Genomic DNA, 25,823 nt, shown 5'->3' on the forward strand with positions numbered 1-25,823 from the left:
CAACCTGGGCTGAATTTGAATCAGGAATGCAGAGTTCACAGCCTCTTTATCCTATTAGCAATCCCTTGAGCCAATCCCCTCCCCGTCACCTCTATAAATGTATTTAACTTGTCATTAAGGCCAGTAGTTTCAGATTAGATTGTCCAGATATAGGCACTTATCCACAGAAAGGCACCTAAATTAGTGGCGTGGTTTTAGTCCAGGCATCCGCAGCTGCCATTGTCTACTGCTCCCCTCCACCAGCGAACCATTTCCCTCCCTGGCTGACCTTCACCCGGCAAAAGGGTTTGCTAACATCAAAGCAAAACGGAGCCCTTCTGGCAGTTGTAACACACACAAAAGAGAGGTTTCAGAGAAAATCCCCCACTAAAACTCAAGCTTATAGTGACTGAGCTTCGGTCACATCTCTAAGCCCCACCTCCAAGGTCAGTTTCAACTCACTCAAGTAATCCAGTGTCATTTGGATTTGATGAGCCAGATCCTCTGCTGGAGTAAATCAGCGTAGCTCCACTGAAGTCAATAGGGATTTACACCTGGTGACGATCAGGCTGTTTGGGTGTGGAGATATTGCACAGGACACATGGGAAGTGCAGTGGTATAATCAACCACAAGGGAACTAACTTAAGTGAGCTGTAGCTCACGAAAGCTTATGCTCAAATAAATTTATTAGTCTCTAAGGTGCCACAAGTACTCCTTTTCTTTTTGTGAATACAGACTAACACGGCTGCTACTCTGAAACCTCTCACAAGGGAACTGGGATTTAACACTGGGAGAGGACAGAATGGACAAGACAAGAAGTGCTTACAAGTTAGGCCTGAGGACTGTACCTAGGCAGAGCCTCCTCGACGGCTGATGTAAGTGCCACAGACTTCAGTGCAGTCACTCCAATTCACACCAGCTGGGGATCTGGCTCAGAGCCTCCAATCACCTACTTCCCACTCAGGTTGTCAGAAGGGACTTATCCAATTGGCGAATTTGTTCTAAGCAACCCAAACCTTTGTAATTCATTTGGGATGGTAGAAGGGAATGACCCATAACCATCAGCATGAAATATTTAACCGTCTCCTACCCTCATTTCCATATTACAGGAGGGCTACACTACAGTGTTAGGGTTACGCACTGCCCTAGATCCATATGCAAGGCTTCCGCTGACACCTCGCTCCCGCAGCAGAGCCAAAGGCACATTACACCAGCCAGTCCATTCCTCTGCCAGGGTGGGATTGTTCCTTATGGTACATCCACTCCACTGGCATCAGTCAGAGTCAAATATTCAATAGACATCTGCAGTGCAAATGGAAGAAGAATTTTGCTCTGGGTACAATAGACATTGGGGGACATCAGGCAGGTTCATCGAAGGGAGAATGAGGCTACATTTTGCTTCTTCCCACCCTTCCCCCCTCCTCACTGTTTTTTCTCCAATTATTAAGTTTTAATCTCTAATGTTATTTCGCTTTGATGAAAGGTGGCAGACTCACAACCTTGAAGACCTCTGTTTACCCTCATAAGTACAACACAAGTGCAAGTGCCAGCTTCCCCAAAATGCCCCATCAAAGAGCACTGCTCATGGCCAAAAGGGGACTGTCCCTACAGTGAAGGGTCTTTGTTCTCTTTGCTCCACAATAACTCAACTACGAGCACAAACGCATTTGATGCAGGCCACCAAACAGTCACCGACCCAGCCTGGATTCAACAACAGATCTACTAGGGAAATGCTCCATATCCCAGTACCAGCCCCTGAGACAGTCCACCTCGTTGTTTTAAATTTTCATTAACAGCCCTGGTACTGAATTTCTATAAATACCCATGCTGAAATCTCCCAGTGACAGAAGAGGGAATTTTGCTCACATCACCACTGCATCAGGTGTCTCCTGGAAGAAAACCTGGGTAAGAGTCAAATAGTGAAGCAGAGATGGGCCTGAGACACTAAGTTCTGATCTGGTCTGGAACATCCCCAAAGTCTGGGGATAGACGGATCTAGAGTTTTGGTCCAGACCCATCTCTACAACAAAGATTTGGCAAAGTCATCCTAAGAACCTGGTACGATTTATTTCAGGAGAGCAGAGTTGAGAGAACATGAGTCACAAGAATCTAACTTGGAGATATATAAAGGGCTTGTGCAGCTGTAAGCTATATATCACTGTGCCACCCAGAGCTCCGCAGCTACATCCTGAAAATTTAGACTCATATGGCCCAATCCTGCTGCTGCTGAAATTTTGCTATTGACTTAAATGGGAGCAGGATCAAGCCCATATATAGCAGAGATGGAAAAGACCTAGTAGGTCATCTTGTCCATGTCCCCTGCCAGTACAGGACTGATCCACACTGCACAGTCTCCTGTAAAGTCTTAAATGACTCTAGCCATGTGCTTCCTCTAGGAGACTGCTCTACAGTCTAATGACCCTTAGGAAGGTTTTCCTGATATTCAGTATAGTATTCCCTGCAGATTTACTAGCGTGGAACAAACTAGAAACCTCCGCCTAATCCAAGCATCCTTGGTTAAGTGCCCCAATCTGCCCTGCATTGCAAGAGGCAGCCACTCAAGTAAAAACGCTTTAGACGGAAGGGCTCTTGTACAGCGACTCCAGCCTGCGAACCATCTCTCAGTTATAAATTAGAAAAACCTGTTACGCAAACAAACCAATTTGTTATGTCTCTATAAATTATCCTCCGCTGGTTTCCACCAAATCAGTACCAGCCAGTCAGGGTCTAACTAGTCTTCGCAATGGATTCTCAGGAGTCTCTTTTAGCCAGCCCCGCTTTGATCCTGCACTGCAGGAAGTGAGCAGTGATGGAGCTACAGGCCACCAGGCCGAAAAAAGAGACACAGGACAGGTAGATGGAGAGGGGTCCATGTCTACTCAGGAAAATCTCCTGCCTGATCTTGTAATCCAGGAAGATGGCCTCCAGCTGCGAGAGAGTGCAAAGAGCCAAGAACATGTGGAAGATCTGATGGGCATGGCCAATTATATCACAGGAGCCCGGGAAATACTTCTCGGGGATCGGGCAGGAGAAGAAATAAGCACTGATTAGAAAGAACAGTATCTGGAAGGTGTGATACCAGGCAGCCTGCTCCTCGCAGCCCCCCAAGTGGCACATGACCACACGGTGGGCAACTGGGCTGATGTCCAAGACGAACGCCAGCCCTGCTGGGATCACCTGACACATCTTCCTCATGAGGGGATAGGGGCGCCGGTACCGGTACTTGGCGTAGCAGCAGCCAGCACAAGAGAGCCAGCCGCAGAAGGCAGCCGCGGGGAGGAAGAAGAGCCAGAATTTGTCGTACCAGGCTTGGTCCGAGCTGTAGTAGAAATGGGCCAGGGCGCTGCCGTATTGGTAGACGCTGACTCCAACATAGTCCATGAAGTAGAAGGTGTAATGAGACAGCTCCGACTTGGATTGCAGTAGGTGGGCCAAGAGGCTGCAGGTTAGGTAGGTGAGGGAGGACAGCACAAAGATGAACAAAGGCAAGGATGAGACGTCCAAGGACAGCTCCTCTGCTTCTGCAAAGGTCTTGAACCTCAGCAACACAGCCAAGGCCGCCAGCAGGTGAGTCCAGACGTTGACCACCTCGTTGTGCTTCTGGAACAGGCTGAAGAAGTAATAGCGCCACTCCTGGCCGGTAGGGCGGTACCCCGTCTGGATGTATGGCTCCCGGAAGAGCTGGGGCACGTCGGATTCTTCGACGGTGCAGGGCATCTTGGGGAAGCCTTCCTCCAGGAGTCTGGGGAGGCGGCGGAGCTGCTGCCCGCTGACGGACAAGGTGCTGATACGCTCGAGGATGGCCATCATCATGCTCCCCACGGCAGAAGGAAGTCTGCAGATGGGTAAAGCCAATCCCTCGCCCTGCAGTTAGGAGAGAAATGGAAGCAGTGAACAGCAGGATAAAGCTGGAATGGAACCAGGGAATGTGAGGCAGGGTTACAGAGGCAGCCAATGGGGCGCAGCAGCCTCTAGTGGCCAGTGATGAGACCAGCAGCACTCTCCCCGTCCCCAGGCCAAGCTGCTCAGGGCAGAGGGGTGCTCTGGGTGGGCTTGGATCTGGGAGGGTTTGCCCTAATTATTGGGAGAGTCACTGCACAACAGCAAGCAAGGGCCCGTACTGTGCTTTGAGCTTGCAAAGTGCTACGGATTTCCCCCGTGGGTGCTGTGATACCACGAAGCACAGCACGAAAGCGGAACAGAGCTTGAGTTTCCAATGCCGAGAGGTCCCAGTCTTAGCGGGGGGGCCTCTAGCGGTGTGTCTACACAGCTCACTAAGCCTGGGGCTGTGGAAGCCGGCATTCACAGACCATCTGACTCAGCTCTGTGGCTTGACCTGCCTCCACACTGCAAAATGACAGGGCTTGGACCCAAGTCCCAGCAGGCTCTGAGCCATCCCTTAGCAGGATCGCAGGATCTGGGTTCGGAGTGCTTGCTGACCGAGTCAGACTGATTTGGGTGTGGACCGAAGGAGGGAGTAGGCTCAAAATTGAGTCAGAGCCCGGGCTTAGTGTGCAGAGTACACATATACTAGCAGCTGCTGTAATAATAAGTTAGCAATGCAGGCTGAGTCACTTAACTTCTGAACCAAATGCAAACCTCCTCCTGGATGGGAAGCACTGGGCTCCGCCGGAGGGGCCAGACCCCTCTCCACTACTGAGCAAGCTGCTGTTTCAGTTGACATTCCAGCCTTCTCCCTTCACTGACAGTAGTTAAGCAGCTGCAGGCCAAGGGAACCTCTGTAGCAAGGTTTCAGAGTAGTAGCCGTGTTAGTCTGTATTCGCAAAAAGAAAAGGAGTACTTGTGGCACCTTAGAGATTAACAAATTTATTTGAGCATAAGCTTTCGTGAGCTACAGATCATTTCATCGGATGCATTCAGTGGAAAATACAGTGGGGAGATGATTTATATACCAGAGAACATGAAACAATGGGTGTTATCATACACACTGTAAGGAGAGTGATCACTTAAGATGAGCTATTACCAGAAGGAGGGGGAAGGAGGGAGGAAGAAAACCTTTTGTAGTGATAATCAAGGTGGGCCATTTCCAGCAGTTGACAAGAATGTCTGAGGAACAGTGGGGAGTGGAGGGGGAAATAAACGTGGGGAAATAGTTTTACTTTTTGTAATGACCCATCCACTCCCAGTCTCTATTCAAGCTTAAGTTAATTGTATCCAGTTTGCAAGTTAATTCCAATTCAGCAGTCTCTCATTGGAGTCTGTTTTTGAAGTTTTTTTGGTTGAAGAATTGCAACTCTTAGGTCTGTAATCGAGTGACCAGAGAGATTGAAGTGTTCTCCGACTGGTTTTTGAATGTTATAATTCTTGACGTCTGATTTGTGTCCATTTATTCTTTTATGTAGAGACTGTCCAGTTTGACCAATGTACATAGCAGAGGGGCATTGCTGGCACATGATGGCATATATCACATTGGTAGATTCGCAGGTGAATGAGCCTCTGATAGTGTGGCTGATGTGATTAGGCCCTATGATGGTATCCCCTAAATAGATATGTGGGCAGAGTTGGCAACAGGCTTTGTTGCAAGGATAGGTTCCTGGGTTAGGGGTTCTGTTGTGTGGTGTGTGGTTGCTGGTGAGTATTTGCTTCAGGTTGGGGGGCTGTCTGTAAGCAAGGACTGGCCTGTCTCCCAAGATCTGTGAGAGTGATGGGTCATCCTTCAAGATAGGTTGTAGATCCTTAATCCCACCCCCCACTGTTCCTCAGATGTTCTTGTCAACTGCTGGAAATGGCCCACCTTGATTATCACTACAAAAGGTTTTCTTCCTCCCCCCTTCCTGCTGGTAATAGCTCATCTTAAGTGATCACTCTCCTTATGCTCAAATAAATTTGTTAGTCTCTAAGGTGCCAAAAGTCCTCCTTTTCTGTAGCAAGGAGCTGCCAGAGAGAAGATGCTGTTTTCAAGAGACATGGTGATCTGATGCAGGGAGTGCTTAGCCTTGCCAATCCCGTCTCCTCTTTCTAGGACCTGCCTTGAAATGCAGCCATGTGGCTCCCATTGTTATAAGATCCAGTCAGTCAGGCTTGGGGGGACATGTACTTGGACTTGCAGAAAGCCTAAGATAAGGTCCATCATCAAAGGCCTTTAAGCAAACTAAGCAGTCAGGGATGAGAGAGAAGGTCCTCTCATGGGTCACTAACTGGATAAAAGATAGGAAATAAAGGATACGAATAAATGGTCAGTTTTCACAATGGAGAGAGATAAATAGCAGAGTTCTGCCAAGGATCTGTATTGGGACCTGTGCTGTTTCAATCTATTCATAAACGATCTGCAAAAGGGAGTGAACAGTCAGGTGGCAAAGTTTGCCGATCTCAAGCTAGTTAAATCCAAAGCTGACTGCAAAGAGTTACAAAGGGATCTCACAAACCTGGGTCACTAGAGAATAGGGATGTAAATATTGTTTAAAAAGTTAACCTTTTAAATTATTAAAAACTATTTTGTATAAACAGTTAACTGATTAAAGGGCCAGCAGCTTGGCGCAGCTGGGGCCGAGGCCGTTTTGGCTGGGGCAGGCACAGCTGGGACTGCTCTGGCCGGTGCAGGGACTTGGGGCTGGCTGGCACAGGATCGCTGGGGCCGGCCAGCTGGCCCAGAGGTTAACAGTTAAGGCGGGTTAGCCGATAAGACTGATGCTTACCGGTTAACCATTTAACATTTTACATCCCTACTGGGGAACAAAATGGCAGATCAGATTCAATGTTGATAAGTGCAAAGTAATTCACATTAGAAAACATAACCCCAACTGTACATATAAAATGATGGGGTCTAAATTAGCTGATACCACTCAAAAAAGAGATCTTGGAGTCACTGGAGCTAGTTCTCAGAAAACATCCACTCAATGTGCAACAGCAGTCAAAAAAGCAAACAGAATGTTGGGAATTATTAGGAAAGGGATAGATAAGACAGAAAATATCATATTGCCACTATCTAAATCCATAGTACGCCTACATCTTGAATACTGTGTGCAGTTTTCACCTCCCCATCTCAAAAAGATATATTAGAATTGGAAAAGGTACAGAGAAAGGCAACAAAAATGTTTACATATGAACAACTTCCATATTAAAAAGAGTGGAACTATTCACCTTAGAAAATAGATGAGTAAGGGGGGATATGAGAGAGGTCTGTAAAATCATGAGTGGTGTGGAGAAAGTGAACAGGAAAGTGTTATTTATTCCATCACATAACAAAAGAACCAAAGGTCACCCAATGAAATGAATAGGCAGCAAGTTTAAAAAAAACATAAGGAAGTATTTCTTCACACAACGCACAGTGAACCTGTGGAACTCCTTGCCAGGGGATGTTGTGAAGGCCAAAAGTATAACTGGTTCAAAAAAGAACTAGATAAGTTCATGGAGGATAGGTCCATCAATGGCTATTAGTCAAAAAGGTCAGGAACACAACTCCATACTCTGGGTATCCCTAAACCTCTGACTGCCAGAAGCTGGACAACAGGGGATTGATCACTCAATAATTGCCCTGTTCTGTTCATTTCCTCTGAAGCATCTGGCATTCGCTACTGCCACAAGACAGGATACTGGGCTAGATGAACCATTGGTCTGACCCAGTATGACCATTCTTATGTTCTTACATATAACCTGACCCGCACAAGCCCCAATGGGCTGGCCTTCCTGACCCCTAGAAACAGCCACAACTCCAAGGCACTGGGGTAGTGTGTGGTTGTGAAAGGGTCAGAGCTCCCCCATCATTCACACGGCCTGGGAGCTCCAGACACATTTCTGCACCAGATGGAAACCTGCAGCATGAAATCGTGGGGTCTGTAGCAACCCAAGCAGTACCATCCCCCACCACGGAGGGCTACACAGGTAGCACCCTCCTAAGGGTTGGTGGAACAGGCCCACTCCTCCTGCATGCTGGGCAGCAGCATAGCGGACCTCCCTAAAATGCAATGCCACATGAGGCTCCCTGGGAGGTGATGCAGCTCCACACAATTCCCATTGCAGAGCTGCACCTAGAAGGTACAGTCTTAGCCCTTAGCCTTTTCCCTGCTGTCTGGAGGAGGAGGAGGGCTATACTGCATGGGAAAATCTCCCTGTGAAAACCCGCAAAGCCACTTTCCTTAGAACTCCCCTTTGCGGCAATGCCTATGATGCCCTCAGCTATGGCCAGGCAGCTGATGTGCTATGACCGCTCTCTGGTATACTCAGAATGATCTTACTAAGTGCATTGCCATAAATGCTGTGCAAACCCATAACAGAGAGACGGTCCTTGCCCACAAAGAGCTTACAATCAGCTCTCAGGTAACAACGAGACAATTTTCCCATCGGTTTGTTGTGTCCACCGCTCGTCCCCCATTTTATTCTTAGGCTCTAAGGGCATGTCTACATTACAACAAAGGACCTGTAGCGTGGCTGCGACCGGTTCAAATCAGATGACTCGAGCTCACAGGGCTCAGACTGTGGGGCTAAAAATGGCAGTGTAGACATTTGGGCTTCAGGCTCGGGCTGGAGGTTGGGCTCTGATGCCCTCCTGCATCGCGGGATCTCAGAGCCCAGACTCCAGCCCGAGCCCCGATGTCTACCCTGCAATTTTTAGCCCCATAGCCTGAGCCCCGCAAGCCCAAGTTTATTGACCCAGGCTCCGAGCCACAGGTTTTTTATTACAGTGTAGACAGCCCCTAAGCTCTTTGGGTATAGGTCTGTACAGTGTCTAGCACAGGGACATCCTCATTCCTAAATGGGGGCCTCTAGGAACACAGGCATTGCCAGACTGGATCAGACCCACGGTTCAACTAATCCACTCTCCTATCTCTGACAGTGGTCAGCACCAGATGCCTCAAAGGAAGGTGTAAAAACCACACAGTAGGCAGATGTAGGGTAACCTGCCCCCATGAAGGTCTCATCTTAATCCCTTAGAACTTGGCTGAAACCCTGAAGCCTAAGGGCTAATTTCCTTTCCAAAACTCTTTTAGTTTAGCATTTATTATTACAACTCTGGGTACCACTGTTGCCTGTAGACACCATGTAATACAAACAATAATGACAAGCTATGGACCCGATCCTGCACACACCTATCTATGCTTGTACTTTATGCATCTGAGTACTTCCATTGATCTCATTATAGAATTCCTGTTCCTCAGATATGTAAAGAGAAGCGTGTGCATCTATGTTTGCAGGGTCAGTGCCTATCTCCTTAGCTGACATGCACTGAACAACCACCGTCGAGGAGATGGTTCATATATAAGTAAACACAGAGGAGAGTTTGGTTTGGGGGGCATGAATTATTTCAGGGGTGGGCAAACTACGGCCCGGGGGCCGCATCCAGCCCTTCAGACATTTTAATCTGGCCCTTGAGGAGCAGGGTCTGGGGCTTGCCCCACTTCGGCGCGCCAGTCGGGGAGCAGAGTTGGGGGCTTGCCCTGCTCTGCGTGGCTCCTGGAAGCAGCACCATGTCACCCTCTGGCTCGTACACGTAGAGTCAGCCAAAGGGCTCCGCATGCTGCCCCAATCCCAAGTGCCACCCCCACAGCTCCCATTGGCTGGGAACCACAGCCAATGGGAGCTGCAGGGGCGGTGCCTGCGGATGGGGCAGCATCCTGAGTCTGGGAGTTGCTTGAGGTAAGCACCGCCTGGAGCCTGCACCCCTGACCCCCTCCCACGCCCCAACCCCCTGGCCCAGCCTTGATCCCCCTCTTGCCATCTGAACCCCTTGGTCCCAGCCCAGAGCACCCTCCTGCACCCCAAACCTTCATCCCCAGCCGCACCCCAGAGCCTGCACCCCCAACTGGAGCCCTTGTCCTCCCCCCCCCCCCGCACTCCTACCCCCTGCCCCAGCCTAGACCACCTTCCTGCACACTGAACTCCTCATTTCTGGACCCACCACAGAGCCCACACCCCCAGCTGGAGCCCTTCCACACCCCAACCCCCAATTTCATGAACATTCATGGCCCCACATAAAATTTCCATACTCAGATCTGGCCCTCGGGCCAAAACAGTTTGCCCACCCCTGAACTATTTCCTCCTTCCTCTGAAGCAACAGACACTGGCTATTGCCTGAGATGGGATATAGGGCTTGGTGGACCCACTGTATGATCTGGTATGGAAAGGCCTGTTAACTAATGGCTCCACAGATCCTCCCAAAGCTACATCACTCAAACACAAAGGGAGAGAAGGCTGGGAGATGGCAACCACCACAGGACGAGATCCACATTTGAAGCCAACGCCCCTGAACTAAGAAGTCTTAGAAGAGCCAGAAATGAAGGTTCTGAGCCTGATTTTGCAGTGACCTGGCATTCCCCACTTCCTCCAACAACCCAACCAGTCCGTAAATAGAGATTTGGGTGGAACTTCCTGCTTCCAGCAGGCACTGTTAAGATTGCAAGAGTTTCTGGCAGAGCACCCAGTTCTTTTGCTTTCTGAAAATAACACCTCGTGGGGCTGTCATTTGCCATGTTTGGCAATGGGGAACTTGTCTGCTGAGTCTGACTCAGTCCCCATTGGTCACTTCAGGAGGGGAAATTTACAAAGTTCTTTTGGTTTTAAACAGGGCACCGGCAAAAAAAACAAACCCCTGAAGCATGAAAGCCCTTTCAGACAGTGTCCTCAGTAAGGGCTGCTGCCTTGGCACAGTATTGAAAGAACTGGTTTAGGAGGTCTCAGAAGGGTTCACATGGGAGAGTCCTTCTGTAAACTGAAGCCACGACAACTGTGTTGTGCGGTGCTGCTGTCGTCACCCGCTGTTGCGCCAGTTCTCTTGTGAACATTGTGGCCCAGATCCTGGCCTGTGGTGGAGCAGCATTTGGTGCAGCTCAGGAAGGGCAGCACAAAAGGGTTTTAAGCCACATTTGGGTCCCATTCCCCCTCCCTGTCCCCCAATCCCGGAGTTATGTGAGTGCTTGGCCATTCTCTGCCAGAAGAAGGAGCAGCTTCAGGACTGCTCCGTTTTATGCTGGCTGCCCATGCTGCTGTCCTGGCAGCCGCAGATCATCATGGCATAAGGATGCACCAGCCACACCCCTTTTTCTCCAGCCATGCCCCGTGTCAGCAGCCAGGAAGGGCCAGTTCAGTGGCTGCCACCGGAGGATCCCCCTGCAGAATGAAAACCCTCCAATGGCTCCATCTACCAGAAGGGCACAAAGAAGCTCTATTAGACTGGAGGATCTGGCTCTCTCTATTCATCTCCCTTCCCTATTTAGCTTTAACCTTCTCTCCTATCCCCAAGGATGATTGACCCGAGCTCAGTTGCATCAGGGAAGATGCAGAGATTGGAGCCAGACCAGGGCTTCTCTCCCACGAAGCTGCAGCACCCGGCTAGCGCTGCCTGGCACGGAGCTATAGTGGCTAGCAAACAGCGAGGAGAAGCAAAGCTTCATGGGGAAAGAGGGGCCAGAGACTAGCGGGGGAGTGGGTTGACAATGCTAAGCAGAACTCACTCAGAGTATTTTGTCTCCTGGTGCCTTGGATACATATAAAGGGCCTGATCCTAGAAGCTGCTGTGCACCCACAATTCCCACTGACGTTCAACGCAGCACCTGCCAGGATCTGGTCCAGACGCCTCACACTAGATCCTGCAAAACTCCCACTACAGCAAGGCTGTCTCGGGCCCCGAGTGGGGGGAGAGTGCAAACCAGCTGCCTCTCCTTGCACGGCTGTGCAAGAGCTGTGCACAGTCACAAGCCTGACATTCCCTCCTGTGCCGGGCAGCAAAAGGCCTAGGCACAACTTAAGCCTCCGAAATAGAGCTTAACGTGGGAGTTAAGGATGCCTCAGCCTTGCGCCGGCCCTCTGCACGGGGGCGGGGGGGGGGGGGAGTTTCACCATGGCAGTGCTGGGACTGCACAAGACTAACTCCTGCAGTAGCCCTTGCCCCTCCAATGGGCGAGGGCTACCGCAGGGCCTTGCTTCCCTCATTGGGCCACCCAGCACATCAGACCACGCACTGCAGTGAGTGTGTGCTGCACCTCAAGGCCAAAGCAGCAATCACCTTCCCACATGCCTCCTTCAGGAATAATCCCTCCCACAGGTCACAGTGGGGTGTGCAGCTCTGCATGGACCCCAAAGCGGGGCTGTGCAGTAAGGGCACAATAAAGCCTGTAATATCATAAATGTGGCAGAGGTTTTCTGCGTGGGATTTATGGGATATCGGCTGCTCCCGGCATAGTGTGTCATTGGTTCCTTGTACTCCCCCTTTAGGGCTACTCCAATACAAATAATAATAAAAATAACGCTCCGGCAGGAAAACACGTCCACGCATCTCACAGAGCGAATGGTCTCTATTGTAATGTAGAGATCCCATTGCCTGGTGTCTCCAGCTGACAATCGAACAGTCCATGGGGTTTGCATTACGCTGACCCTGTGCTGCACTGGGCACACCAGCTGGTTATGCAGCCTAACCTTGCACTCCCCACTGGGCTCCCAGTCCCTGACCTGCTACATCCCTTTTTAATTATTATTGAGCTTTGATGCTGAAAACTCAATTGAAGCATTTCAGCCTCCCTCGGTGCCCTCCATTCCCCTCCCCGCACCACGGTTCTGGAGCTGTAACACCGCCTCAGGGCTCAGATGACTCTGAATTATAGCAAGGTGAGGGCCGGTCAAGCCCCAGATTGGATTTCCATCCCAGTGGCACTCTCCAAGATCACAATCCAGCATTGATTGTCCCCAACAAGGTCCAGAGGTGAGGGTTGCCTGCTGGGAATGTCCTGCACCAGGCCCCTGATGTTTAAACCCAGGCACTGGTTGCTCGAGCACATCAGCTGGCCTTTGCGGTCATGAGGAGAGAGGCAGTCACAGCACATAGATCACTGAGGGCCAAGCCACACGGAGAGGCAGTTGTGTAGCAACTTCCTGCGACAGCTGGAGCTTCCATGTGCAGGCACTTGGTACTCACCTTTCAGCATATCATTAGCCTCTCTTCTGTGGAATCATTGCTTGGGGGATGCCCGCTAGCCCATCCCAAAGGAGATGGTGTGTAACCAAAGCACCATGCTAACCCTTCCCCATCTCTCCTTTAAGCAAACAGCAGCCAAGAATTCGGCCCTACCACGGAAAAGCTGGGTGGTAATCGCCAGGCTACCTGTGAGCACAGGTCATACCAGAACAGGGAGGATGGAATGGGTATCGCTAGCTTGAGTGACAAGACCCAAGGCCCTTGTTAACCCTTTGGAGACTGCAGACCCGGCTCTACACAATACAAACCTGTTTATCTGAAGGTCTTGGGGCCCAAACCTCCCGGATGGCCCCGGAGGGATCACTGCAGCTGCTTGCACTGGTGTCAGAGGATGGCACTGGGGCTTTGGTTGGCGTTTAAGTTAACCAAAGCTCACCTGAATGCTGTGGCATTGACATAAGAGGATCCAGACTGTGGCTAGCACCTAGCTGATCGGATACTACGTTGGTGGGCGCAATATACAAATCTAGCTAGGCAGATGGATTAGACAGACACAGGTGTGATGGCCCCTTCTCCTGCAAACAGGGCACTAATACAGCACCAAAGCACCATGATTGTGTGGTCCTGAAGCCTGGTTCAGCCTATGAAAGTCTCCTTGCCCATTCTGCTCAAAGGCTGGGGGAGACTGTGCAGAGGGGTTAAGAGCAGGTCAGGCCAGCTGGCACTATACAACCCTGTTTCCCTGGTCACACCTGTTAGATCCCCTTGGCACTGCAAGTCACAGAGGACATTCAGAGAGGTCTCTGCAACTTTTGGTAGTATCCAGCCAGCTAGTGTCTGTACTAGATTAGTACTGGCTACAATTAGTACAGTGTGTGTCAAAGTGTAGGCCACACAGAATCTACATAGGGCCTGCTTTTCAAAAGTGCTGAGCCCTCAAGCTCCCATTGACTTCAAGTGTACCTAAAAACGCTTAGCTAATGATAAAAAGAAAAGGAGTACTTGTTGCTCCTTAGAGACTAACAAATTTATTTGAGCATAAGCGTTTGTGAGCTACAGCTCACTTCATAAAGCTTATGCTCAAATAAATTTGTTAGTCTCTAAGGTGCCACAAGTACTCCTTTTCTTTTTGCGAATACAGACTAACATGGCTGCTACTCTGAAACTTAGCTAATGATAGACAGAGACTGACACTCCAAGCAATCATGTAGCTAACAGTCTGGAAAGCACTAATGTTTATAGGGATAAACCCCGGCTAGACATTTTAACAATAATATTCTGGTATTAAAAACAAAAAATCACAAGAAACACACTTTTCTTTTTGCGAATACAGACTAACACGGCTTCTACTCTGAAACAAGAAACACACTTGAAACCTGGATAAACAACCCTAAATTAAGAATCTCCTAGATGGCTTATTTTAAACAGAGCCCATGACGCTAGTGAGCAGGAACCAGTTGCCAATTTTCAGCAGTCATGTGGTGAACAAAGCAACAAGCAATTAATGTCACAGAGAAAAGAAATCCATGGTCAGCACTGGCTGTTTCCCTTTCACAGAGCTTCTATTCTTTCCCTTTCGCGGGGGTATAACCTCAACTGAAAGCTGCATTCATTTGTAGGGCATCTATTTCAGAATCTGCCCTCACCCCGCTCTCTGGAGGATTCAATTATTTTGGCTGTTCCCAAACAACAGCAACCAAGTGTCATTTGTTTGGGATTTGAAAAAAGGGAAAGACTGAGGGGACCACAGCCAAGTTGTGTCATTACAAGCCCAGTAAAAATGTGCAAATTGAAGGAGAATGATCCTTTTCCCCTTTTATTAATGCCACAAAACAGGTTTAAAAGAGTTAGCAAACCCAAACCATTTCCAGACCTTTACTTTTGGTCTAAGTCTAGTGGAGAGGTTTGAATGAGGAAAATCTGATGCTATGTGACAATTCTCTATTTCCCCATCACTTTGGCCTCAGAACTGAGAGACAGAGATTGTACTGATCTGATCTGTTTACTTGCAGTATGTTATCCAGTCACTAGATGTCTTTGTGTGATACCTGGTAAACAAGAGTGACAAAGCTGGAACTGAAGCTGCATGGAAGTCTGTTTGTATCTGTACTTGCAGTTGTTTTCTTTAATAAATGTCTCTTGTTTAAGAAAGACTGTGATGCTCTATAACGTGACAATAGCAATGGTGAATGATCTCCTCCTAGCAACTGCCCAGGTCATTACTATTACTATTTATGCAGTGTTAAAAGCATGCTTGCCACTTATGGCAAGGTTCTAGTGCCATGGGCTACAAGGTTTTGTTGACTTGCCTGTAGGCTCTTGTGAGGATGGATGGGGTGGCCCTTCAGCAAAATCATTAGAGATTCTTGACATTTTTTGAAGCACAAAGTTTTTTAGTTGAAAAAAGGCCATTTTTAAAAATCAAAATATTTTTGCAAAAACTATCGATGTAAACTAAATTGTTTGCAAAAATGTTTGCAGCATTTTTCATGAGCATCTTTATCAAACATCATTATGGAAACTTTTCATTTACAAAACAAGGTTTTTGGCAAATGTAAAGTTTTGGTAACAATTTCAATTCACAAAAATGTTGCCAAAAGTTTGTTAAAAATGCAAAGTGGACCCATTTTGAAGCCTACACACAAAACAACTTAGGAATTTGTCATAAAAGTTTTCTCCCTGACTAGCTCCAGAATTCCTTCTCCTCAAAGAAACTCTGCCTTCTGTCTTGTCATCCCTCCTGTTCAATGTGTATGTGCAGCCACTAAGGAAGACTGCAAATCATTTTGGGGCACAGTTTTATTAGCTGACACTCAGCTCTATGTCTCCTTTGAATTAAAGCTAGGTTCTGCTGGCTCATTACCTTCCCACTACCTGGCAGAGACTGGGAGCTGAAAGGAAGTGATCAAACCTGCACAAGATATGCCTAGTGCTTGGTGGCAGTGTGTAGAAGAATGGGCAGGACAGTAGTTGAAGGGTTATGTCTACCAGTCGTCGTGATGGCTAATGGGCTCCGTCCCTGTTGGAGCCATGGCTGCCCAGAAAGCAGTGGGGGCCACTGCTTCCTTTCATTCCTACTATCTGTAGCTGGCCAGAAATTGTGACCATTCCTCTCTAATGTGGGCCACACAACATGGCTGTCATTTCCAGGCTCAATAAGTATAATGTTCTTGAATTGAGATGACCCTGGTAGTTCCCCTAGGGCATCAGCGGATGCTGAATGCAGCTACTTAATGGCTGAATGAGGCAGGTCACAAGGGGTATGTCGACACTGCAATATAAACCCATGCTTGAGCCCAAGCTCAAGGCTAGGCCCCCTTATGTCCACCTTGCAATTGAGCTCACCTAGTCCTGGGACCCTGCAGGGCTGGAGGGTCTGAGCTCAAGTCAAGCTGGGAAACAGGGTCCGAGCCCTATTGCTTTGCAGTGTAGCTACAGCCGTGCTTGACTCAGGTCCCAGGAGTCATCTGCAAGTATCTCAGAATTCCTTGGGACAACTTCTTTAATCCTTTCTATCCCAACAATCTGCAATCCACTCTACTGAAAACGGAAGCTGCCACCCATTGGCAAAGGTCAACAGCTAGGTCAGAGTTAATCCATTCTCTTCTGACCACTGATTTGCAAGCACACTATCAGAGAGCCTCATGAATTTGCAAATGAGAGCAAACTTGTAATGTGTAGGGAAGGCAGTTAAGTTTCCCCACAGTGCACCATGGTCTAGAGCGGCAACACGGGGGGGGGGGGGAGGAACGCTATGGTCTCTGGGATATGTTTACTTTGACTCCGGTCTTCCAGTGCAGACGCCAGAGCCCTAGGTTTGAGCAAAAACTTAACTAAGGGTTTAAATGCAATGTAGATGCTCAAGCACAGGGTTACCTAATACAGGTTAGCTGACTCCAGTCCCACTAACCCTGGGTTTACACTGCAGTGTAGACATACTCTAGGAGCACATAACTCTGGTGACTGAATCTCTGCACTGGCTTCCGATTGCAATTTAAGGTGCCGGCCGTCTTTGGCTTCTCTGCGACAGGGGCTGTTGGGCAACTATATTAAAGTAGTTGAGTATCCAGAGTTTGCTGGCCCCACAAATCCTATCAAAGTCAACAAGACCTGCGGGTGCTCAGGCTGCTTTTACTTAGGGTCCTAAATGATGGATTTAGGTACCCATGTTGGAACATTTTGGCCTGGCAGTTTCAAAAGCAAAGGTATATTAACTAGGGGCAAAGCTCCTCAAATCTGACTTTATAATCTCTCCGGCTATAGCATCTGTAGCACAATGCACTAAACCTGAGGGGTGTGGAACTGGGATGGGCACTACAGAATCTTATGGCAATTCCCATGTCCTTTGCATCTGCTCAGATCTGCTGCTTAGGAGGCCTGGCTGCTGTTCTGTGTTCAGCCCCTGGGCTGTGAACTCAAAGAGTACATAGGGCACGAGGTGGAAGTGTCTCAACCCTGAAACCATAGCTCAGTGAGACAGAACAGTACAGGGAGACTATTGCAAAGGGCAGAGCTGCAAGGGAGAAGGCTCTTACACCAACAGCGATGAGAGTGTGTGAAGTGAGGAGGTGTTGGAGGCCGCAGGAAGTAATGGAAAGACAGAAGGTGCAAGAGAAAAGACTGGAGCACGTCTGTGGAGGGTTACAAAAAAAGAAAATGGGCCTAATTCTGCCCTCAGACACACACATGTACAGGTCCAAAGGGAGCTGAAGGCAGGATTTGTCCCCATATGTATTAATCCGAGAATTGGCGTCTCACAATTTACAGAGGTTAGCCATCAAAAATGTTAAGAGCTGGAGTCACCATTTAAATCCTAGGAGAGTCACCGGAATGCCAGGTCTCGCTGTTTTCTGGCCTGGAGGCAGGCTCAGGTGTGCTCAGCCATAGTACTTCTCAACACCAACAACTGTCAGTTATGTTGTCTCCAGCCAATGAGAGAGTTGTGCATCTTGTACAATGAACGGAATACGAGGGCCTTGGATGGGGGCGAGTTATGACAAAAATATGCCAGGGCATCGCCAGACAAAACATCAGTGATCCTGGAGCCCAACACAGGGAAAGTCAGTTTGCAAAGTCCAGCCAAGATGAGATGTGCCGGAGCAGAGGGTCTCAAACTGTGGTCCACGGACCATCAGTGGTCTGCGAGCTCCATTCAAGTGGTCCGCGGATAGTTCCTCTAAGGTGCGTGTGCCTGGGCAGCCGCACACGAGAGAATGAAGAGCCACCCACCTAATTAGTGGAGTCTGCGCAGGCACGGCCTCCACTAATTAGATGCTTGGACCCTGGAGAAGACCCACATGTAAGGTGAGGTGGTGGCCTTGGGAGGAATGGGGGTAGTTGGGAGGGGACAGTGGGGTGAGAAGAGGCGCTAGGGGGAATTTGGGACGTGCAGGGCTGCGGCGGCAAGAGAAAAAGGCGACTTTCCTCAACTCCAGGGCTGCAGCTGCCAGGGAGAGACGGCCCTTCTTCCCAGCCTCAGCTCGGTGGGGGAGAGAAGGCACATCCACAGAATTAGAAAGGTAAGGTACTGATATTAAAATATGAGTTGTGTGTTTTTATTTGTGTAACAAAAAAACTTTTAATTATTATTAAGGGTTTTTTTATATAGCGCTTTTATCCAAAGCACTTTACAACAGTTTAGCTAATGGTACAAGCAACATTTGGAAAGATCACTAAGTGGTCCACTGAGACCCTCAGCAATTTTCAAGTAGTCCACGAAAAAAAGGTTGAGAACCACTGTGCTGGAGAATTCTTCATGGGTTTTTTTGGTGCCTGGGGGACAAGAGCAGATAAGTAGATTGAACTCATTCATAGCTGTAAGCCAGGAACTGAGGTCTAGTCCTGGCTGCTGACTCTGCCCTCTGCACCCTGGGGAAAGTCACTATGTCACACAGTTTTAACCCTGGATACCTTAAGTTAGACATCTAAATATGTGGCCTGATTTGCAGAGGCACAGAGCTCCCAGAGCAACTCCTAACTTGCTCAGCACCTCTGAAATGCAGGCTACGGATTTAGGTGTCTTACTTTAGGCATCTCAAATTGAAAATTTTGGCCAGAATCTTTCTGTTGCAAGATGCTATCGTTCATATGTACAGTAGGGGACGTAGTCCTAACCAAATTCCAAATAAAGTCACTTTCTGCCTTCCCAAATTCCAGTTTCATTTGGATATAGGATCCTTCTTCACCTCCGGTCCCAAATCATTGTGCAGTGTTACTACGTACTCCAGAGGTGGCTGCATTTCAGCGCCGATGCACATGTATAGCCTGCAAAGTAGTTTGCAAGAGGTCATCATCATCGCGCTTATCCCCTGGACAATGCCATGCACCTTCAGCATCTGCCAGTGGTTGGGCTGGGCATACCGTGGAAATGAAGTAGACCAAGGTCTGCTACGGATATACATTCCATCAGGTGGAAGCAAAATTAGAGCGCAGGGTCAGCATTGTTAACAGTTGCTATGGCGGAGCTGAGTCACGGGAATCGGTAACAACGAGCATGAAAAGTCACAGATACGCTTCAGAGCAATCACAGCTAGAAACTACCCTCCTAGACCTGGGAGTTATAAGAACATTTGAGAAGACAGCTCCCGACTCTTTGGATACCCTCTGTCTGTCCATTTCCTCACTGTAGCCGGAAGGCCTGTTGAGCAGGTAATCTTTTTCCTAAAAAGAAAAGGAGTACTTGTGGCACCTTAGAGACTAACAAATTTATTAGAGCATAAGCTTTCGTGAGCTACAGCTCACTTCATCGGATGCATTTGGTGGAAAAAACAGAGGAGAGATTTATATACACACACACAGAGAACATGAAACAATGGGTTTATCATACACACTGTAAGGAGAGTGATCACTTAAGATAAGCCATCACCAGCAGCAGGGGGGGGAAAGGAGGAAAACCTTCCATGGTGACAAGCAGGTAGGCTAATTCCAGCAGTTAACAAGAATATCAGAGGAACAGTGGGGGGTGGGGTGGGGGGGAGAAATACCATGGGGAAATAGTTTTACTTTGTGTAATGACTCATCCATTCCCAGTCTCTATTCAAGCCTAAATTAATTGTATCCAGTTTGCAAATTAATTCCAATTCAGCAGTCTCTCGTTGGAGTCTGTTTTTGAAGCTTTTTTGTTGAAGTATAGCCACTCTTAGGTCTGTGATCGAGTGACCAGAGAGATTGAAGTGTTCTCCAACTGGTTTTTGAATGTTATAATTCTTGACGTCTGATTTGTGTCCATTCATTCTTTTACATAGAGACTGTCCAGTTTGGCCAATTTACATGGCAGAGGGGCCAAACTGGACAGTCTCTACGTAAAAGAATGAATGGACACAAATCAGACGTCAAGAATTATAACATTCAAAAACCAGTTGGAGAACACTTCAATCTCTCTGGTCACTCGATCACAGACCTAAGAGTGGCTATACTTCAACAAAAAAGCTTCAAAAACAGACTCCAACGAGAGACTGCTGAATTGGAATTAATTTGCAAACTGGATACAATTAACTTAGGCTTGAATAGAGACTGGGAATGGATGAGTCATTACACAAAGTAAAACTATTTCCCCATGGTATTTCTCCCCCCACCCCACCCCCCACTGTTCCTCTGATATTCTTGTTAACTGCTGGAATTAGCCTACCTGCTTGTCACCATGGAAGGTTTTCCTCCTTTCCCCCCCCTGCTGTGGGTAATGGCTTATCTTAAGTGATCACTCTCCTTACAGTGTGTATGATAAACCCATTGTTTCATGTTCTCTGTGTGTGTGTATATAAATCTCTCCTCTGTTTTTTCCACCAAATGCATCCGATGAAGTGAGCTGTAGCTCACGAAAGCTTATGCTCTAATAAATTTGTTAGTCTCTAAGGTGCCACAAGTACTCCTTTTCTTTTTGCGAATACAGACTAACACGGCTGCTACTCTGAAATCTTTTTCCTGAATCAGTACAGGACCAATACCCACGTATGGGGTAGGGGGTGCTATGCTCCTGGAGGGGTATAGGTTTGCTATTGTAGATGCAGAATCAGGAATTAGTACAGCAAACCTTTCCTCGCACAGGTAGATCAATTGACTTTGTGGAGATGACTCATGTGAGCAAGGCCCACTCACACAAGAGTTTGCCAGATCAGGCCCTCAGAGAGGTCATTTGATGAGAGCTAAGAAAGTGCTCTTAGTTCTGCTACCCAGACCAGCGGGGGGTTACAAGTGTCCTGCACTGCGTGAACTGTGCTCCCAACAGCATGACATTTAAATTCTGGGTGGGATTTTTGTGATCAGGTGACCATCTGCAGCATGCCAGACAAACAAAATAAACCTGTGAAACCATTGTGAAAAGCAACAGGGCGGTTGCCAAGAAGATCTCCCACAGCACGTCCTGCTGGACTGATTTAGCTTTGCTATAAACATGTCATCACCACAAATGCACAGAAATACTTTTAAGGCTATGAATTCTGGTGCCACAGTCTTTAGAAAAAAATTTACACAAATTACTAGCAGGAATTAAAGATTAAATTTTTAATTAAAGATTATATGATGTGATAAAACCTCCAGGAATATGTCCAACCAAAATTGGCAACCCAAGCAGTGAGATATTCTCAGTCCTATCCTAATTGCCTAGAACTGTGGATCTTTTCCACATCAGGTCTTATTTACATACTAGTACCTCCATCCCCCACTCTCCTCCAATCTAGCAAGGAGCCCTTTCTCATTTAGCAATATGAAAAAGACAAAGTGATCACAACTCCTTGACACTTGTTTGCGACACCCCACCCCACCCTCCCCGAGAGTCACAACAACAGGCGAAGAAGCCCTGCCTTAGAAACTCTTCAAGGAAACTTATAACTCTTGGAGCATTTATTGAGCAATCATGAATACTATAATTAAAGGGCTAGTAAAGGTTGCAGGGAGAGGGTTCCTGACACAGCTATAGCTAAACCTTGTAAATTATTCAGAAACATCAAGTTGTGCACGCACATAGCTGACTGTGCAACCACATGATCTCACATGTTAGTCCCTAAGGTGCCACAAGTACTCCTTTTCTTTTTATGATCTCATTGTTACCCTCATCCTCCTTCATTTTCTCCCCTCTGTTGTTTGTTCAGTTCACTTGCTGCACAATGTTGCAATCAGACTCTAAACTCTTTGAGATAGGGTCCATTTATCTCTGCCTGCACAGCACCTTACGCAAAGGGGCCCTGATCCCGATCGAAGCCATTGGGCACAGTTTCAGTGGAAACATTAAATAATAATAAATGATGCACAGGGTATTTTTAGAGTCTGAACATTCTTGCAACCACATGGCGTTGGTGGGAAACACCCTTAGCAGCAAACAGGAGTAAATAAAGAATGTTTTTGTGGTTTGGCTTGATTTTTCTCTGTGTTTCTAGGAATTGTTAGACAACATCTGGATAAATTCACACTGTCCCTTAATGATAAAGCAGGAGCACAACCTGTTTATATAATCCACTATTATGTTTCTCTCCCATATACAAAGAGGTAACCATATACTGTCAGTCTGAATGATTTTTTTATATTAGATTTAGGGAAACAATCAAACAAGAAGGAACTGGAGTGATGTCTCCATGAGAAGGCACAGCATGTGTGTCATGTCTGTAACATGATTCACTGAACAGCAGCTGCCCTCTAGGCAGGCAGCCTTGTTAGAAATGAAGAGGGGAGTACACAGAAAACAAGTAATACTAGCTACAGAGCTACCAACAACACATTTACCTTGTATTGTGTTTTTCATAATTGTACAGTACTGGTAAGCGGCCTTTTTTTCAAACCCAGCAACCATGTTTTCATGACTAATGATACTTTGTGTGCCTAGAGCTCTTTTTCAGCAAAGGACTTCACAAAGGTGGGTGAGGTTTACTGCCTCCATTTACAGATGGGTAAACTAAGGCACAGAGAGGTTAAGTGAGCTGCCCAAGTTACTTTATGAGATGGTGGCAGAGACAGGAATAGAGCTTAAGTCTCCTGTTGACAATTCATTAGATCAGCAATACAAATCACAGCTGTGGGCCTTTCAGAAGCTGAGAGTGCAGGAGGGTTTGTCAGAGTGCCATGTAACTCAAATACATGTTAAATCTTAATCAGTCAAGATAGAAGACGTTCAAACTGTGGTTTATGTTTTCACTGCAGAGTTAATTCAAGTTATCTATCCTCAAGTTACTTCTCTTGAGTGAGCCTAACTAAAGTGGTCTCTGGAACCCTCTCTGGACAAAACATACTCAATGCCAAGCGGCAGGGGGAAGTGGTCTGAAGAATGAAATCAATGATGAACCACTCATAAAATCAGGTTTCAGAGTAACAGCCGTGTTAGTCTGTATTCGCAAAAAAAAAAGGAGTACTTGTGGCACCTTAGAGACTCACAAATTTATTAGAGCATAAGCTTTCGTGAGCTGTAGCTGTAGCTGTAGCTATAAGCTGTAGCTCACGAAAGCTTATGCTCTAATAAATTTGTTAGTCTCTAAGGTGCCACAAGTACTCCTTTTCTTTTTTCATAAAATCAGAGAAATCAGAGATGGCAGAGACCTTTTAGTTCACGTATCAGGTACACTACAGCATGTTTGTATACTACATGCAACTGAGTATATGTGTGTAAAAATTAATACACAAAGGGCTGAGATTTCACCTTCAGTCCCACTGGAGTGAGCCCCAAAGAAGTTACTGTTCTCAGTCCCACAGGAATCAAGTGTGACTGAGAACAGAATTTGGGCATGAGATTTTAAGCAGTGCTTAAGGTAATGGGGAGGGCAGAGGACAGAGGCGCAGGGGAAAAAATTGAGCTGAGTTTCTGATAGACCCCCCACACACCCACTTCTTCCAAACCACTGTAAATCCTGATTACAGAAGTTTAAATTATAAAGTACAAAGGCAGAGAAAGTGGCCAAAGGAAAAAGCAAATTTGGGCTCACTTTCCCTTAAGTGCAGGGTTCTTGTTTTCCAAATACTAGTGAAATATACAAGCAACAAAGGACCTGATCCAAAGGTCATTGAAATCAATGGCAAGACTCACATTGTTCGACTTCAGTGAGCTTTGAATCAGGCCCACAGCTAATATACACCTTGCAACTGTATGTGATGTAAAACAACACAACCCAGAAAAGGCACAAACAAAACAGTGCATTCTGAGAAAAGCAGATCAGAAATATGCCCAGCTGATGGACTAATAGTGGGCCAAATCCTCAGGTCCTTACTCAGTTGTTAATCAAGAGTTTTGCTTGAGCAAGGGCCGTTGGTTTTGGCCCAGGGATCTGAAAGCCTCCCAGGCTTATGCCCCAACAACTGGGCGGCCATCCTTCCTTTCATACCACCAGGATCAACACCATGTGGAACGTAGTACAGGCACAGCTATCTCTGTGGTTGCGCAAAAGGTGCCCAGCTGTTGAGATGTCCATCTCTGGGATGCACAGAGGTAGCTATCTATCCTTTGGGCGTGCAAGGGGTGTTCAATCTAGGCACTCAGCTGAGTGAGGGGGAGCACAATGGTATCTATCTATGTTGGTGTAGATGGGGTGCTCATAGCTGGGCCCTAATTGAGGGGGGGGGCAGACAGTGGTGTTGTCTGTGTGCCACTCTGGGTATGCCCATCTCTGGGGGGGACACACACAATGGGTGCCCATCTCAGGGGGGATGTATAGGGGGTGCCCATCTATTTCTGTGCGGGGGATGCCCATCTCAGGGGGGTAAATGGGGGGTGCCATCTATTTCTGTGCGGGGGTGCCCATCTCGGGGAGGATGCATGGGGGTGCCCATCTAATTCTGTGCAGGGGTTGCTCATCTCAGGGGGGGCGCACGGGGGGTGCCATCTATTTCCGTGCAGGGGTGCCCATCTCTGGGGAGGGCATACGGGAAGGTGCCCATCTCTTTCTGTGCAGGGGTGCCCGTTCTGGTAGGGACGCACAGAGGGTGCCCATCCATTTCTGTGCGGGGGGGCCCATCTCTGGGGGGGCACACGGGGGTGCCCATCTATATCCGCCCCGTGAGCCCAGCCGGGGGTCGGGGTCGCTGCAGACTCACCAGGCCTCCAGCAGCGGCAGCTCCCCGCGATCCTGGAGCGCGGCAGCGGCAGCCACGGCCCTGGGGTGCCCGGGATGGAGCCGCCGGCCGGGGCTGCCTGCAGGCGGGCGGGGCCGGGGCTGACGGGGAGCCCTGCCCCGCCTATGACCAGCCCACGGCGGCCGCCCGCCCCGGCGGCTTCGCTCGGCCCCTGACCGGGCGGGTTCCGGGTCCAGCCCGGGCAGGGACCGGCAGTGCGGGGGGGGCGGCACCCGCATGGCCCCGAACCGCGCCCCCAGTGACCCCCCCCCATGGCTGGTACACAGTGACACCCCCCACTAACCCCCAGTGACCCCCCCACCGCCTGGTACACAGTGACACCCCCCCACTAACCCCCAGTGACCCCCCCACCGCCTGGTACACAGTGACACCCCCCACTAACCCCCAGTGACCCCCCACCGCCTGGTACACAGTGACACCCCCCCTAACCCCCAGTGACCCCCCCACCGCCTGGTACACAGTGACACCCCCCACTAACCCCAAGTGACCCCCCCACCGCCTGGTACACAGTGACAACCCCCACACTAACCCCCAGTGACCCCCCACCGCCTGGTACACAGTGACACCCCCCACTAACCCCCATTGACCCCCCCACCGCCTGGTACACAGTGACACCCCCACACTAACCCCCAGTGACCCCCCCACCGCCTGGTACACAGTGACACCCCCCACTAACCCCCAGTGACCCCCCCACCGCCTGGTACACAGTGACACCCCCCACTAACCCCCAGTGAACCCCCACCGCCTGGTACACAGTGACACCCCCACACTAACCCCCAGTGACCCAACACCGCCTGGTACACAGTGACACCCCCCCACTAACCCCCAGTGACCCCCCCACCGCCTGGTACACAGTGACACCCCCCCACTAACCCCCAGTGACCCCCCCACCGCCTGGTACACAGTGACACCCCCACACTAACCCCCAGTG

At 48.6% G+C, this 25,823-nt stretch overlaps 1 protein-coding gene across 1 annotated transcript; it reads right to left on the reverse strand.

The window, feature by feature from the left end:
• Positions 1 to 753: 753 nt before the first annotated feature.
• On the reverse strand, positions 754 to 24,960 carry PAQR8 (progestin and adipoQ receptor family member 8). The gene is made up of 2 exons (XM_038397270.2): positions 24,854 to 24,960; positions 754 to 3,843 (listed from the first exon to the last, which is right to left on the reverse strand). The coding sequence occupies exon 2, from the start codon at positions 3,790 to 3,792 to the stop codon at positions 2,731 to 2,733; it is 1,062 nt and encodes a 353-aa protein (XP_038253198.1). The 5' UTR covers positions 3,793 to 3,843; positions 24,854 to 24,960; the 3' UTR covers positions 754 to 2,730.
• Positions 24,961 to 25,823: the final 863 nt, after the last annotated feature.

The sequence above is a fragment of the Dermochelys coriacea genome, chromosome 3 (assembly GCF_009764565.3).
Source record: "Dermochelys coriacea isolate rDerCor1 chromosome 3, rDerCor1.pri.v4, whole genome shotgun sequence".
Lineage (NCBI taxonomy): Eukaryota > Metazoa > Chordata > Testudines > Dermochelyidae > Dermochelys > Dermochelys coriacea.